The sequence below is a fragment of the Rhinolophus ferrumequinum genome, chromosome 9 (assembly GCF_004115265.2).
Source record: "Rhinolophus ferrumequinum isolate MPI-CBG mRhiFer1 chromosome 9, mRhiFer1_v1.p, whole genome shotgun sequence".
In the NCBI taxonomy this organism is placed as follows: domain Eukaryota; kingdom Metazoa; phylum Chordata; class Mammalia; order Chiroptera; family Rhinolophidae; genus Rhinolophus; species Rhinolophus ferrumequinum.
The window spans coordinates 11036128-11053227 of record NC_046292.1 but is presented as its reverse complement, the minus strand read 5'-3'; the positions used below and the strand labels follow the sequence as shown (position 1 = coordinate 11053227).

General features: G+C 49.9%; 1 protein-coding gene across 1 annotated transcript in view; it reads left to right on the top strand.

The window, feature by feature from the left end:
* The first annotated feature begins 2751 nt into the window (after positions 1-2751).
* SPATA21 (spermatogenesis associated 21) overlaps positions 2752-17100 on the top strand; it is a 30503-nt gene continuing 16154 nt past the window's right edge. Inside the window, exons 1-8 of the mRNA XM_033113769.1 lie at positions 2752-2769; positions 4366-4526; positions 5907-6126; positions 8697-8995; positions 9618-9666; positions 13369-13835; positions 14264-14352; positions 16379-16516. Coding sequence (XP_032969660.1) covers positions 2752-2769; positions 4366-4526; positions 5907-6126; positions 8697-8995; positions 9618-9666; positions 13369-13835; positions 14264-14352; positions 16379-16516 — 1441 coding nt within the window. The remainder of the gene's footprint in view (positions 2770-4365; positions 4527-5906; positions 6127-8696; positions 8996-9617; positions 9667-13368; positions 13836-14263; positions 14353-16378; positions 16517-17100) is intronic.

Below are 17100 nucleotides of genomic sequence, written 5' to 3'. Positions count from 1 at the left end.
CTTTGAAAAACAGTCTGGTAATTACTCAAGAGGCTAAACATAGAGTTACCATATGACCCAGCAAGTCCACTGCTCGTATATATGTACAAGAGAAATGAAAACATGTTCACACAAAAATTTGTACACAAATATTCATAGAAGCATTATTCATAATAGCCAATAAGTGGAAACAACTCAAATGTCTAGCAACTGATGAATGGATATACAAAATGTGGTATATGGGCCATAAAAAGGAATGAAGGGCTGATACAAGCTACAACATGGATGAGCCTTGAAAACACTTTGCTAAATGAAAGAAGCCAGTCACCACGGACCACATAGTGTATGATTCCATTTACATGAAATGTCCAGCATAGGCAAATCTATGAGACAGAAAGTAGATTGGTGGTTGCCTCGGGCGGGGGGTGGGGTACGTGAGATGAGGGGATGGCTAAGCGGTGTGGGCTTTCTTTTCGGGGTGACAAAAAATGTGCTAAGGGTGGTGATTGTAAAATTCTCTGAATATACGAAAAGCCATTGAATTGTATACTTTAAATGGGTGAGTTGTATGGTATGTGAATTAAATCTCGATAAAGCTGTGAAAAAAAAGGGAACCAAGTGTCCTGAAAAGGGGGCACAGTCTATATTGGCCACCCACCCCCCTCAAGTCTGTCCTCAGATTCCATGCCTTTCTGCTAGGGTTGGGCTCTTCCCCTTCTTGTCCAGATTCCCAGTTTGTAAGCTTCCAATGGGAACGGAGACGGGGGGGCTGGATCCCCTCTGGAGCCTCTGCCCCCTTCAAACTTCAGCTTGTGGAATATTGGGGCCTGAGAATTCTGAGGTTGAGACTGCGCTTTCTGAGGTGGAGAGCGTGAACAATGGGGGGCGTGTTTGAGGGGTCTGGCTGGGGGAGGTTTCTCCAGATGGGTCATCCACCCCCGGTGCGGGAATGCTTAGGGAGCCCTAATGGGAGAGAGGAAGGGAGAAGAAGAGAGGAACTCCAAAGGAAGAGAGAGGGACTTGGTGGTAGTACGGCCTCTGAGCGGGGTGAGAGCCTAGGTCCTTTGGGATGCGGGAGCTGCCACCTGGGGTGGGAGAAGTCACCTGGGAGCCGATGTCTTGTTTCCATTGTGGGGGTGCAGGCCTAACTGCAGGAAGGACTGGAGGGCAGGCAAGGGTGGGAGGAAAGGAGGAGGGAGGGGAGATTTGGGTCAGGAGCTATTCGGGGCACCTCCTTTGTGTTCCTGGTCAACTGTGAGAGCCATCAGAATACCTAGTGTGTTTCCAAGGCCTGATGCCGTACCTTGCATGGGCATGTGTCCGTTAAACAACTCCTGACTGCATGAGCGAATGAACCAACGGCTTCTTTGGAGGCCAGGTAATGTGGCGAGATAAGCAGTCTTAGGCATCACAGAGGTCTGAGTTTGAATCCAGTTCCTTTGCAGGCCAGCCGTGTGGTATTGGATAAGACACCGGGCTACCCCCTCTCAGCCTCCGTTTCCTTATCTTTAAAACACGGCTGAACCCACTGACCTCCCAGGGTAGTTAGGAGAATACCGTTTGCAAACATGGCCAGTGAATAGGAGGTTCCTCCTTGGATGCTGGCTGGCCTGCCATGACTTAAAGTGGAAGAAGCACTATCGAGAGCCTCAAGGTCACACGGTCTCACTGGGGGGTAGGAGTTACCCCTAGAACCTAGTTAACCGTGAAAAGGGGTCTGGGATGTACCCGTCGTGGTGGTGTTGATGTTGCCTGAGGAATTCAGAGGCTGAGGTGGTTGGAAGCGTGAAGAAGAGGTGGCAGCTTGAAGGAGGGGGCGGGGGAATGTTGGAGGGACAGAGAAGTTGGAGACAGGCACAGAGGCTGGGGGTCTGTGACGTTAGGATTGCAGGAGTCTGCCCAAATTAAAGCAGAATGTTCGTGTAGGAAACGGCTGTACAGCGTAATATGAGGTTAGAAGGGAGAGGCAGGAGACACACTCAGAAAGGCTTTAGAAACGGATGTGTCCAGGGCAGGGTGGGGGTGCTTTGGCAAACTATATATTTCCATTGGAGACCTTAGGATCCTCCCAGACAGATGTCCCCAACTCCTGTTCCTTAGCCCCAAGAAGAACTTGGAGTTTTCATCGATAGCAGCAGCAACTGTGATGTTCTTGGGGGGGGGTGGGTCTCTTTAAAATGCACGTTAGTATATTAAAGGCTCTGAGAAGTCCTGCAGGAAAGAGCCTGCTAAGTTTAATTTAACTTAGCACACTCCAAACACATTTAGCCTCAGAACACTTCTTTTGTGCTGGGAACAATATTCCAAAGAACACCATTAGGAAATGCTGCTGTAGGGGAAACTGTGGGTTTTGGGATCCAACAGGCTGCGGTTCGATTCCTGCTCTGTGACCTAGTCATGTTGGACCTTGGGCAAGTCACTTTGCTTCCCAGAGCCTCCATTCTCTCAGAGTCATTGTGAGAATTAGGAAACATATGTGGGTAAATTGCATATGGCTAGCTCTCTGGTTTTATTGCGTTCGCTTACTGTGCTGCCTCTTCTCTTGAGTCAGGCTCCCTCTATTACAGGCTCCACGTGGATTGCTGGAGAGGTGGTTAGGTAATGGGCTTGGTGGAACTTTGATTGGACTTCTCCTGTGGTACCCTCGTTGGCCCTGGCACAATAGACAACAGAAACACCGAAAAGTACATGGAGGGTAGGATCAAGTCTCCAGGGACCCAGCCAAGTCCTGGCCTGAGAACCACCAGCACGACGGCTGGTGTTGAGCCCGCCATGTTAGGAGTCAGCCAGGTAGGGACCTGCACCTTATGTTCTGACCCCTCCACTCCCAAGGACATTTTCCCCCTCCTTTGCCCAGCTTCCTTCCCAAGTGCTTTAATTAACACTCAGTTATAAGTGACACCAAACCCAATTCAAATTGGATTAGGCAAGCAAGAGAACACATCTGCTTGGGTAATTGCCAGATCTACCAGTAGATTTCAGGTATGGCTGGATCCAGGTGCTAAATGAGTGTCGCTTGGCTCTGCTTTCCATGGTGCCATTCCCAGGTAGGCATTCTCCACAAGATAGCAAGGATTGCCCTGGCCACTCCAGGCTTCCATCTTCCTAGCTTACATCCTCTGACTTAGCATCCCCCGCAGGAAGAGAGCCTCTTTGTAGTAGTTGAAGAAAGTCTGGTATCACTGTCATTGACCCAGACTGTGGTCACCTACTCATCTGAACCAGTCACCGTGGCAGGGCCGAGTGGCCTGGATCTCTTGGTATAATGCAGCCAGAGGTGATACTCAGGTAGCTCCACTGAGCCCCATGGGCTGAATGGAAAAGGGGAGGACCCCATAAAAAGAATGCTGGCTTCTGTTACCAGAGAGATGCTGGCGTACAAACCGGGAATTGCCTTTCAGGGCCTCCAGCTTCCCCGTATCAACTGGGAATATATTTATATAAATTTGTATAAAGGGGAATAAATTTCCTCTTTATTCCCCTGACAACTGCTCATGGCTTCCATCTGTGCCCCTCCCCAGCCCCCAGAGTGCCTCCTAAACCTCCATCGCACCTCTCAGCCTCTTTCCATCAATTTTTTTTAAGTGCCAAGTGCCATGAACTGAGAAGCACAGAGAAAAGACCCTCTGCCCCATCTAGTTTCCCCATCTAGAGCCAAAAGTGTCACTATAAAAAAAAGTCATTTCCTTGGGTTAAGTTTCATCCTCTCCCTGTAGCGACTGTTATAAATCATGGCTTCCCCCTGGGGCCGGGGAGAGGCCCTGAAAGCGGAGTCTTGACAGGAGGCTGGGGTAAACATTCAGGGCTTCCTTCACCCACCCATTCATTTTTTTCAACAAGCATAGTCAGGGGGTCCAGTCCTGCCACTCAAACAGCCATAGGACCTTGGGCACATCACTGCACCCCTTCATGTGTGTCATGGTGAGGACCGACTGGGTGAAATCCCTGAGGCACCTGGCACAGGCCCCACCTACTGGTCGGTGCCCTTAGTGTCAGCTCACTTCAGAATCTTACAACAATTAGCATCAAGTGATCGAGCCAGGTTGTCCAGAATTTGCTGACTCAAGTGAGGCTTGGAGCTGGCTCTCAGGCACCGGCACAAGGTCACCCAGCTGGGGAGTGATAGACCAACATGGACATCACAATCCGGTTCCAGAGCCTGACCTCTGGAGTAGTGGAAATTGTGGAAATCTCTCTCGGACCTCGTGACGGTCTCGAAGTCCCCGAGGGTGCTCTGTCAAACTGTCCTCCGTGGGATCCTCTCCGCCCCCCACACTTACCCCAGTTAGGCACAGGATCTCCCTGTCCCTGAGGCTGGGACAATGCCCACGAGTGAGGCGAACCCTCCAGAATGAGGTGCCGGTGCCATGGGCATCTTTGTTTCAGGTCGTGTTACAAGATGCCACAGGGACAGGCAGTGGGAAGGAGGCCTCGTCAGCCCCAGAAGGGCCAGAGAAGGGGCCCGGACACAGAGAAGCATCAGAGGAATCAGAGGAGCAACTTCCAGAGCTCAGAACCCTGGAGCAGAGGCATCCAGCATACCCAGGGTAAGCTGGGGGCTTCCCAGAGAGCAGGTCCACCTGGGGCGGGGGAGAGGGGAATGAGAACTCCCAGACCAAGGTGGACCCTGGCAGCCACAGTCCCTGAACTTCTCTTTCATCACACGAATCACACTAAGTAATTATTTGTGTTAGCCTTTGTCTGAGCTCTCCCACTGTATCACAAGCTTCTGGTATGTGTCTTGATCAGCCATAAGTCCCTCACGCCTGGGACTGTGCCTGTCACATAGTAGATGCTCAATAAATATGTATTCACTGAATTAATAGAAGAATGAACAAAAGAGAGGCTGAACGACACAGAAACACACACTTACATGGAATTACTGTTATTATTTTCTAAATATTGTATATTTTTAAAGTTTTCTGCAGTGAGAATGTATTCTTTTTAAAAAGAGAGAAAAAAGCGAGAGCCAGAGAGAGGCAAAGTGAAAGGCCTCAGAAATAGGAATAGTAAAGACTGGTCAGTGTATTGTTTAAATTTGATTATAACCAAAAACCTCTAAATAATCTCTTCTACATGAAACGTTAAGGGACTCAATAAAAGCCAGGTGTGAGAGCCCCGAGACAGGTACTGCATATCACGCTGGTGAAAATGAAAACCATTTCACACATCTGCTTAAACAACTGGGCAATTTGTTTAAACTGAGTTACAACTGTTTTTCCTTTCATCCATTTCTAGAAATATTCCCTAAGGCAATAATTGGAGATTCAAGCAAAGTTTTATGAGGAACGATTTTCACTGTCATATTGTTTTAACTAAAAAATTGGAAATGCCAGGTGATCTAAATGCCCACAGTTGGGGAATGGTTAAATAATTATGATTACTTATAAGATACAGAGTTTTCTGCTTTCATTAAAAAGCATGTTTATGAAGGACTTTTGGCATGGGGAAAATTTAGGCTATAATGTTAAATGAAAAAAAGATTGCAAAATTGCATATGCAATCTAATTTTAACTATGTTAAATTATACAATTACTTGAAGGTGGTAATTAACTAAATCCCCATTACAAATATGTCTGTGTATCCTCAGGAAGAAACCTGGAGGAACTACTCCAAAATACTGAAGTGAGATCGATAGACACAGATTCAAATCCTGAATCAGTTCTCTCTGATTTCTCTTCTCCTCCAATAAAATCCAATAAATAATAATAAAAATCTTAAATCTTAACTCCCCTAAACATTGACACAAAAATGTCTGTACTTTGGGGAATTCATGTCAGTCCTTCTTTTGTTTTCTCAGGCATTAAGTTTGCACCTATGGTGTACCTAGTCCTTCACAGGTACTCTGGGAACTATAAAGAAGTATAAGAATGTAAGAGTAGACCCCAGTCCAGGAGCTGAGGTGTCCCTTTGTCTGTTCTCCCCAGAAAGAAGCAGTCGTCTTGTGCCCCCCAGGAAGGTCCCGAGGAGCTGCAGGCAGGCCAGGCTCAGGTCAAGCCAGGAAGTGAGCTGGGGGTGCTACCTTCCAACATCCCGGCTGCACCTGAAGGGCTGCAGCAGCAGAGCTCAGGGAAGGAGACCGAGGACCAGCAGGAGAGACAGCAGAATCCTGGGACAATGGAGGGTCAGGCCCCTGAGAGCTGCCAGGTAAAATCCTCAGAGACCTGGGCAGAAGGGCATGGAAAGGCTTCTTCACAGGGGAGAGGAAGGAGGCCTGGCCCCGTGTCCCCCATTCTGGTGCACTTATGTCTGCTCCTCTCTGTGCCCTGGAGATGTCAAGCATGCAGTCTGTGTGGGTCATTGGGATATTCTGGATAGTCCTTGATTGTCCGCAGCAAGCCTTTAAAACTTGTTTCCAGAGTGGCCCCGTAGTACGTCAATGGGTGCTGGAGGCACGGAGGAGGTGTATGTGGGGGGATTCTGATACAATTAAAATTGGGACATGCGGGGTTTAACGAAGCTCAAACAGTGTCTTTGTGCCAGGATATCCTAGAAACTGTCTTAGCTGCTGAGCCTTGTGAGACCTTGCAAGCGATTATTAGAATATGGTGGCTTTTCTTGTCTTTCTTTCTTTCTTTTTTTTTTTTTTTAAACTTTTAGTTATTTTAAGTGTGTTTTTCCAGGACTCATCAGCTCCAAGTCAAGTAGTTGTTTCAATCTAGTTGTGGAGGGCGCCGCTCACAGTGGCCCATGTGGGGATCGAACCGGCAACCTTGTTAAGAGCACCGCGCTCTAACCAACGGAGCCAACCGGCTGCCTGTGGCTTTTCTATTAATAACTTATTTGACTACAAAATATTTTTTGACTTGTGTTCATTTTAAGGTTTTGTGTTTTTAAACAGCTTCAGTGAGGTATAATTGACATACGTTTGCATATACTTCAAGTGTACAGTTTGATATTTTAGACATATGCATATACATCCATGAAACCATCACCACAATTAAGAAAATGAACATATCTGTCACCCCCAAAAGTTTCCTCATGCCCCTTTGTCATCCCATCCCTTCGCCCGCCCACCTCCCATCCCCAGGCAACCATTGATTTGTGTGCTGAATATACAGATTTCTTTGTATATCCTAGAATTTTACATAAATGGAGGCATACAGTATTCATTTTTTTTTTAATGTGGCTTCTTTCACTCAGCACGATTATTTGTCGATTCATCTGTATTATTGTATAGATCGATACCTCATTCGTTTTGTTGCTGAGGAACGTTCCATTGTATGGACATACCACAATTTCTTCATCTCTGCACCTATTAATGGACACTTGCTTTGTTCTCACTTTTTGGCTATTACAAATAAAATATTCGTGTCCATATGGCCACATGCTTTCACTTCCCTTGGGCAAATAAATGCTTCGGAGTAGAATGGATGGTATGTATGGTATGTGTATGTATAACGTAAGAACTGTCAAACTTTTCCCCAAAGTGGTTGTACCATTCTACATCCCCATCAGAATTCCAGCTGCTCCATGTCCCCCTCCCCAGATTGGTATAGTCCATTTTTTTAATTCTGAGCATTGTATTAATAGGTGGGGAGTGTGAGTGGAATCTGGTGGTTTTAATTTGCATTTCCCTAATGACTGATGACGACGAGCATCTTTTCCTGTGCTTATAGGCCATTTGTAAATCTTCTTTGGAGAAATATCTCTTCAAATACGTTGCCCATTATCTTAATTGGATTAATTATTTTATTGTTGAATTGTAAGAGTTCTTTATATACTCTGGATACTAGACTCTTATCAGATACCCAATTTGTGAATTTTTCCTTGCAACTCTATGGATTGTCTTTTCACTTTGGGCCCTTTATTTTTAATTGGGTTGTTCGCTTTCTTATTATTGAGGGTTCTTATGTATTCTGAATACGAGTCCTATAGCATATATGTAATTTGTAAATGTTTTCTCCCAGTCTGTGAGCTGTCTTTCCCATTCTCTTAACAGTGACTTTCAAAGAACGGAAGTTCTTAATTTTGATGAAGTCTAAAATTAAGACTTTGTGCTTTTGGTGTTATTTCTTAGAAATCTTTGCTTAACCTAAGGTCACATAGGATTTTCTTTCATGTTTTATTGAAGAAGTTTGATAGCTTTAAGTTTAACATTTAGGTTTGTGATCCATGTTGAGTTAGCGTTTGTATGTGGTATGAGTGTTTCACATGGTTATGCAATCATTCCAGCACCATTTGTTGAAGATCATCCTTTCTCTGCTGAATTTTCACCTTTGTCTAAATCAGTTGACCACATAAGTACGAGTTTCTTTCTGGACTCTGTGCTTTGTTCCGTTCATCTATTTATCTATCCTTATTCCAACACCACACTGTCTTGGTTGTAGTTGCTTTATAGTAAGACTTGAAATCAGTTAATGTAAAAATCCCCTTTTTAGAGAGTGCCACGAAGAATTCTTATCCTTTGGAACATCCCTTGGGGGATCCCATTTACAGGGGATCATCTCACTTTCTCAGGGTTCCCCTTCTGCCTCCACAGAGAAGCAGGGGCTCTGCCTTTGGGTGGACTCTGCCTCCTATGGGACTCAATTTCCTCCTCCCTCAAAATGGGGCCACCAACTTGTGTTACCTTCTGCGGTACTGGGAGAACTCAGTAAAATGTTGCTTGCGGTGGCCGGACCAGAGTAAGCATGTGGTAACTGGTCTCCAGGTGAGTGTTGAGGTTCACCTGGGAGGCAGGAGAGGGCTCCTCATATCGGGGTCCTTGTCCTCAGCAGGGCCCAGAGTGGCAGCCCACCCCAAGTCACCAGGCAACAAACGGGGCAGATATAGTGCAGCCAACAGAACCTCCTTGCACCTTGGACAGCTGTGTACAGCAACTGGAACACAAGTCCCCCAAGGAGGCAGGCACCCCACACATTAGGCCCCAGGGGGCTCTGCCAGAGCCTGGCTCAGGTGGACATGGGGACAGTTTCCAGGAAGCGATGCCCCCAGTGCCCGTGGCAACTCCGAAGGAAAAGACTGGCAACTCCTTCCCACCATCCACGCCAGGACCTAACACACCCAAAGAAAGGTAAGCCATCCTCTGATGGCACTCCCTACCCCACTCCCTGACCCCAACTAGATTGTTCTTCTGCTAAGTTATGGGTGAGGTGAATTCTAGTCCTGGCTGCTCCTGGCCTGACGGAGGACCTTGGGCACATCATGCCTCAATTTCCCCATCTGTATAATACCGTATTTCCCCCAAAATAAGACCTGGCCGGACAATCAGCTCTAATGGATCTTTGGAGCAAAAATTCATATAAGACCCAGTATTACGTTATGTATATATATTATATTATATTATAATTTGTATTATATTAAAGATCTGGTCTTATATTATAGTAAAATAAGACCGGGTCTTATATTAATTTTTGCTCCAAAAGATGCATTAGAGCTGATTACCTGGCTAGGTCTTATTTTCGGGGAAACACAGTAGCTCTGATACCTGAATTCTTTGTTCTGTGGGCCTAATTTTAAGGATCACGTCCCCACGTGGGTATGAGAGGGAACAAGGAACTCCTCTGAGATGAGAAGGCCGGGGGAATGAGGCTGGGGTGGTGGGCCTGAGTGTCCTAGCAGCTGAGAGAAGGTGGGTGCAAGGGGCAAGCCTTGAGCTGAGCCCCTCTCCCACTGGGGGTTTCTCCCTTGTTTAGGGGCAAGGCTGTGGAGACCAAGCCAATCCTGGGTCCCGTTCCTCTACCAGTAAGTAGAGCCATAGTGGGGATGGCGGGCAGGGAGATTTAGGGGCTGGAAGGGGCCCGGGGCAGAAATGGAACAGTATTTGGAGTCACACTGGGGAAGGGGTGAGTGTGTGCCTGTGTGTTTGTGTGTCTGTGCACATATGTACATGTGTATGTACGTGTGTGCATCTTGGATGGGAGTCAAGGATGTCCTTACACTCTGCAGCCCTTGGGTTCACCCAGGTCATGGCTTTTTCCACGTCAGCATGGATTTCTTCCTCCCATTTGCTCTCAGTCACAGCACACAACCCAAAGCTTCCCTGAACACCTGGGGGGCTCCCCGCTCCCCCACCGCCACCAGCTCTGCTACTTCCTAGTTCCTTGACTCGACTGGGCAGCCCGTGGATGCACCCCAGTTGTCCTCGGCCCCTGTCTCTTTCTGCTATATTCCATGGCCAAACCCCAACCCTGGCTAAACCCAGTCACCCATGTATCCTCCGCCTGCACCTGAGCAGGTCAACACAGTTGGAGAAGAGCCCTGTCATTTTGTTTTGTTTTTTTCTTTTTTTGAGAAGCCCTGTCTTGTTGATGGGTTTCACTCTCAAGCAATGATCGCTAGTGTCGGAAGCTCTTGGCGGTCCTTTGCTGTTCCCTGGCCAGGCCGCCCTCCCCTTCTGCTCCAGGATCTCGTTTCACACAGCATTCCCCATGCCATGTATCTGGGTGGATGATCTGTCCTCATGAGTTATTAAAAGATGAGAAGCATCAGACGAGAAGAACCACTGCATCTTCCCACCCCCACCCCACCACTCCTGCCTTCACCTGATTACAGTAGAAGCCATGAAGATGGGTCCCTGCACCCCTCAACCGCTGGCGTGCCATTTGCTCATTAGATTCCATCCCCCACGCCTCTCTCCCTTATTATCAATGCCTCCATTTCTGTAGGACCAGTCCCACCAGCTACGAACATGGGCTAGTAGCTACACTATTAGAAAACAAACACAAACCCCTCCCTCGGTCCTCCCTCCCCTCCAGTTACTGACTGTATGTGTTGTTCGGGTGGATGAAAGGTGGATCTGAAGGTCACAGGGAGCCACTGCAGGCTCAGGAGTAGCAGAGCAGTGGCAGAAAAAGAGCTACACAGAGGTCAGTCCGGCAGCATGGGCAGGACACGTGGTACCAGGTGGTAGGGCTCAGGGAAAGCAGAGAGAGGACTCCAGAAAAGTGGCCAGAAAAGATGTGGGGGCTTTGGCCTCCTCCTTCACCTGAGCTGAGCGCCTGCCTGGAGCGAAGCTCAGGGCTGGGTGTGGAATAATGGAGGAGGTTCTGAGACAGACCCCTACCTTCCTGGGGCTCAGGCTCTGGATCTGAGATGTGGCCACAGGCCCTGGACTTTGGCAGCCCTGAGGTCAATGGGGAGGTGATGACAGACTGGGCTCATGGCTGCCATCTGGACTCCCCACCTGGTATCTCCCCCACCACAATGGAGCACGGGTTCCAGAACTGTTTTCGATGTTTGTTTGTTTTAAGCCTGACAGAAATTGAGCATTTGCCTTTAATTCAGGAAGACAATCGATGGAGTCTTTGGCAAGGGGAAATCTGAGTCTCCTTTCTGGGCTGCAGAATTCTCAACTATATTTATTTTCCACACCTCCGTTTGCTGAGCACTTACTTTGCGCTAAGTGCTTTATTCACATATCTCACTGCTCAGATGTCACTGAGAAAAGTGACATCATCAGATTCGCTGGGTAACACCAATTTAGTTGTGGACGAGGTGACCAGTCGTGACACTGGGGACTTAATGCTGAATGGAGCTTACGTTCTAGTTGGAGGGGAGACCATTAAGGCATGAACAAATAACTCGTTTTTCTGTAGACAGCAATAATGCAAGTGAAGAAGGACAAGGGGGGAGGTCTTGGAGGCAGATGATGGATTCTCTGATGGAGTGCTCAGTGGTCCAGGAGGTAACAGTGAGTCAAGGCCTGAATGACAGAAAGGACCGAGCCATGCACAGATCTGAGAGAACATTCTGGCCAGAGCCAGCAGGAGTGGCTAGGCCCTGACGGACATGAGCTTGTCAAGACCAAGCCCAGTGGAAGGCCAGAGTGGGGGAAGGAAGGAGCTAGGGAGGGAGAGGATCGGAGACGAAGTCAGAGGCGTGGCAGGGGCAGATCGCCCAGACCTTGAAGTCCAGGCTGAGCGTTTGGAATGAATTATAAGTGCATACTAAGCCATTGAAAGAAAAGGTTTAGGCTAGAGAGTGAGATGAGCTGCTGTAAGCCAGAAACACCGCCGTGGCAGCCGGGTGGATAATGAACGTGAGTGGGGGCCGCGGGTCAAGCCTGGCAGCTCACTAGACAAGAGATGGTTATAGGCCTCGGTAATATGCGTGGTAACAGCAGAGGTGCGGGATGTGCCTGGTTTTGACATGGATTTTGGACGTGGTGCCGTAGGACTTGCTGACGGGCTGCCTGGGGGAAAGGTAAGTTGGAGAAAGAGAGGCATCAAAAGCGCCTCCCGGTCTGGGGCCTAAGGAGCAGGTGGTGTCATTGACCGAGTTGGTGACGCTGGGGAAGGAGTGCATGGGAAGCAGCTATGGTTCTGTTTGGGTCAGGTTCTAGATACCCAAGAGGAAGTGTCAACGAGGACGTCTGGAGTTAGAAAGGACAGAGAAGTCAGGATTGGAGAGCAAAATGGAGATGAGCTCTAGGGAGGGAGTGAACATAGCCCAAGAAGGAGTCTGAGGAAGGGTTTCCACAGCGTTTAGAAATGGAGCGAGAGCAAGGAAGAGCCAGCAAAGGCGGGCAGGGAGGAGCAGCCCGTGAGAGCGGGGGAGTCCAGAGAAGAAAGCATTTCCAGAAGGATGGAGGCCTCTTCCGGGGCTGTCACTGCTGAGAGGTGGGCTGTGAGGAGGGCAGAGCCCTGACCGTGGCCTTGCAAGAGCAGCTGTGGGGAGTGGTGGGCAGAAGCCTGTTTGGAGATGGGAGGATAGTGGAGACGGAGGACAGCCAAGTCTTTCAAGGAATTTTGCTCCAAAAGACGAGTGGAGCACTAGGAGAGTAGCAAGCAGCTGGAGGGGTTTGTAGTGTCCGGAGAGTTGTTCTTTTTGTCTTTTAAAGAAGGAAGATAATATAGCATGTTTATATGCTGATGGGAGTAATTGGGTGGGGAAGATAGATCTGGTACTTTAGAAAGAGAGAGAGAGAGTGGCGAGAGCTGCATCTTTGATGGATACTGGAGCCTGCAGGGCATGGCTTGGTTGGAGGCGGGCTGGGGACAGCCCATCGCTGTAATGGGAGGGATAGATGCACAAGGTTGCTGGATTTGCTGAAGGAATGAGTGCCGATTGCTGGCTAGATGTGGATAAAAGAGGCAGACAAGGTCCTGCCCTCATGAAGCTTACCTCCGGTCCGGTGGGCAAACAGCGGGCGTGGACAGGCCACTACAGGATGTGCCAATTGCAGTGTAGGAAATAAATGAGTGGTGAGACCCAGAGTAATTCACTCAAAACCACAGCTCGGAGAGAGAGGAGGTGGCAGAGCCCAGGTCGAGTGCAGGGGAGCACATGGGCTGGGAGCCTACTGGGAAGCATATGAGGTTTGGGGGACCACCTCCAGGGGCCCAGAGAAGAATCCCCTGGAGAGTGGGTGGCGGGAAGAAACTTTGTGGGACAGTTTGGCTGGCTGGAGGCCTCCCCAATTGCCTCCCGCTGTCCTGTCCCCAGGAGGTGAGGGACATTGGAGACAGGAGGGACCTGGACAATACCCAGAAGCAGCCTCAGGAGACCACAGCGGTCACGGGTGCCCAGAACCTTGGGAACACCTGGCAGGGCTTCATGAAGTGCTTGCTGGAGGTGGAGGAGGAGGAGGCCACACATTGGAGGGCAGCCAAGGCCCTGCCAAGCCGGAAGTCCCCCAAGACCCTGACCCCGGTGCCCACCTCAGCCTCAGTTGTCAACTCAGCCCCAAAACTGCCTCTAGCCCTGCCTCAGACTCCTGCCTCGGACCCTGCCATGGCCCCATCCTGGGCCAAGCTGCCAGTCCCTGGGCCAATCCCTGCTCCTGTGGGAGCCCTGGTGCCAGCCTCTGTACCCGTCACAGTCCTGCCAGCGCCAGCCCCAGACCTGGGCTGGAGAAGGACAGAACTCTTGCACCAGAGTGGTGAGAGGAGCCCGAACTATGCCAAGTCACGGTAGGAGCCACCCCCAAAAGGGCGTCCAGGATCGAGCCTGTGTCCCTGTGGCCTTGGCATCTCTCTCCCAGACTCTTGTCTCTGCCTCTTTTCCTCTTGTGTCCCTCTCTTCATTTCTCCTCAGCAGCATGTACTCTGTCGTTCGCAGCTCTGTATTCCCGTATCTAGGTCTCCTTTCCCATTTCTGGCCCCTTTTCTCTTTCTAAGCCCCCACAAGGGTGTCCCTTCTCTCATCTCCCTTCATCTCGGTCTCGCTCCTCCTCTGGGTCACTCAGCCCCCCTGACCTCTCAAAGCCTCCCGAGGGTCCTTCCCGTGACCTTCTCTGCCTTGGCTTCCCCCTCGCCTCCCCTAGCTCTGGGTGGCAGCCTTGCGGGGTGGGGAGGGACCACTGGATGTGTACCCTGGGCCTGGGTTCTGTCCTCTGCAGGCAGGAGCTCGGAGAGAGCAGCCTCCTAAAGTTGTGTCAGAGCTGGGAGGAGCGGGCCGAGGAGCAGCTCACCCTGAAGCAAGAGGAAGGTGAGGCAGGCTGGGCCAGCAAAGCCCCCGAAGCCCCTGGCAGGGGCAGGCAGAACCCTCCGTCCTTTGGGGGTCACAGACCTGGAGTGGGGGTGGTTTACAGATCATACCACTGCCCTGTGCCTGCCACAGCCCTGGGGAGTGGACCCAGCGGGAGTGTCTGGCTAGAGGACAGCGCAGAGTGAGACCCAAGCTCACACACGGCTGGGTGGGGGCCAGAAATCATGCTGGGTCCTTGCCCTTGGGGTCCAGTTCTCTTCCCAGTTCCAGAGCCGCCTCTCTGAGTGATTCAAGCAAGCCTGCCAAGCGCTTTGGGTTATAGAGGTGTTTCTGCTTCTTTCCACCCGAGCCCACCTACTCTGTTCGTCCTCTTTAGAAGCAGCCTGGATGGGAGGCAGAGCTCCAGGCCCCCGCACCTGTCCTAGACCATCTTTCACCCTTTAACAAGACTGCCTGGACAGGTCCCCATTTCCCACCGCATCCCACCCCCATCCAAAAATGTAAAAGTCCTGAACCCCCACCCTGGGCAAAGGCACCGTGCCCTTTGCTCTCCATCGTCCTGGGGGCGGACCCTGTGACTCCACTTACCTGCCCCGGGAGGGGGAGCGATAGCTGCTTCCCTGGGCTACCCAGCTCTGACACCATGTCCAAAACACCATGCAGTTTAGTTGACTAGATCTGCTGCTTTTGAGAGTTGTTCTGTTTTTGTTTTTTCTTTTTCAGCGTAGCTGTTCACAGCATGTCACCACTTACCCCACCCCATATCCCAGCCCTACCGCTTCCCCATGTTTCTGTTCTGTGCATCAGAGGCTTATAGTGCCAGGCACTGAATTAATGCAACCACTCTTGGAGGGTGTACTGTTGTTATGTCCATTTTACAGAGAAGGGAATTGAGGCTCAGAGAAATACAGCGACTTGCCCGTGGCAACTGCATGAGTTTGCTCAGGCTGCCCTAACAAAGTACGACAAACTAGGTGGCTTAAAATTTATTTTCTCATAGTTCTGAAGGCTGGAAGTCCAAGATCAAGGCGCTGGCACGTTTGCTTTCTCCTGAGGCCTCTGTCTTTGCCTTGCAGATGGCTGCCTTCTCTCTCTGTGTCCACATGAGAGCACACACGGTCTTCCCTCCGTACACATGCGTCCCTGGCGTCTCTGTGTGTGTCCAAACCTCCTCTCGTAAATACGCCAGTCAGATCGGATGAGGGACCACCCTAGAGGCCTCGTTTTAACTTAATCACCTCTTTAAAGACCCTCTCTTTAAATATAGTTACATTCTAAGGTGCTGGGGTTAGGGCTTCAACTTACGAATTAGTTGGGGGGGGGCACAATTCAGTCCATAACACAAACCAACTTGTTATTAAATGGCGGAGCCAGTCTTCTTACTAGAATCTGTTGATTCTAACCCCCATTTTGCTGTGGGCTGAGAAATGAGACACCACACATGTTATGACCCGGACACAGCTTTTGTACCAATTGGCACTGCTCTGAGACTTTCTGGGTATCCTTCCTGGTCCGGGGCTCCGGTCCGACAATGGAAGCTATCGTAGACGCCATGTCCATGCAGAGAAGTGACCACAGAGCACCAGCGTGAAGGGCGCAGACTTAGAGTCAGCAAGTCTGGTCACCTCATCGCTGAGCCTCCGTTTCCCTATCTTTACAAAAGGAACAATTATTCTAATCTTGCAAGGCTGTCGTAAGAATTAAATGAGAACATGGTTATAAAGAGCTTCACACAACACCTGACACGTAGCGGGGTGCCCTAAAGTGGGCGTGTTCCTGAGGCAAAGTGAAGGAAGCTAATTAATGTAGCTTTTGCCACACCAGCTGAGCCCATGGCCTGACCTTGTATAGAGAACGGAGAGTGTAGGTGGGACCACACCGCTCCACTTTCACTCTGTTAGTGCCTTCTCCCCTCTACCCGGCCATGGAGGTAGAAGACGCAGGGCAGGGGGTTGGTGGAGGGGATGGGATAAATGGTGGAAACCAGAACTGTCCCCACCTCACATAACCCCCCCGCCTGCCCCAGCCTTCCGCAGTTACTTTGAGATCTTCAGTGGCCAAGGCGAGGTGGACGCACGCAGCCTGGAGAATATTCTGCTCCTTGTGGGCATCTCCCTGACGCCGGCCCAGGTGGAGAAAGCCCTGAGGAGTGCTGACATTGATGGTAAGTGGAGGGGAGGCTTCACTCTGAGTCCCAGGCAGGGCCAGCTTCACGGGCCGTGTGAGACCTGTGCAGTCACACAGGGCTCCATGTTTAAAGGGCCCTGCCCTTGATTTAATGCTCGCAGTCTGGAAATTCTTCATCATTTTTCTTGCATTTTCACTTTGCCCGGGACCCCACAAATTACGTAGCTGGTCGTGGCCCTAAAAGTTAATGCTCTCTGAGTACCTACTCAATGCCAGATTCTGGGGACCCGAGATGACCAAGCCCTACCTCCTGACCCCAAGATGTAGGTGATTTCTGAGATCCCTTCCTTTTAGGTCCATGTGTGTGCTTCATCACACATTCCCTGTGACTTGGTCACTCATTTTACTGGCTGTGTGACCTTGGACAAATCACGGAAGTTCACCAAGCCTCAGTTTCCCCATCTGTACAATGGGGCTGTTGGAGATGTGTAAGACCCATCTCACCAGACTGCTGAAAAGATTAAATGAGACAATCTAGGCAAAGCATTGAACACAACACCTGGTGCACAGAATGTGTCCAAGAGACATTAGCTGCTAGTATTATGCATCCACTCCATATAA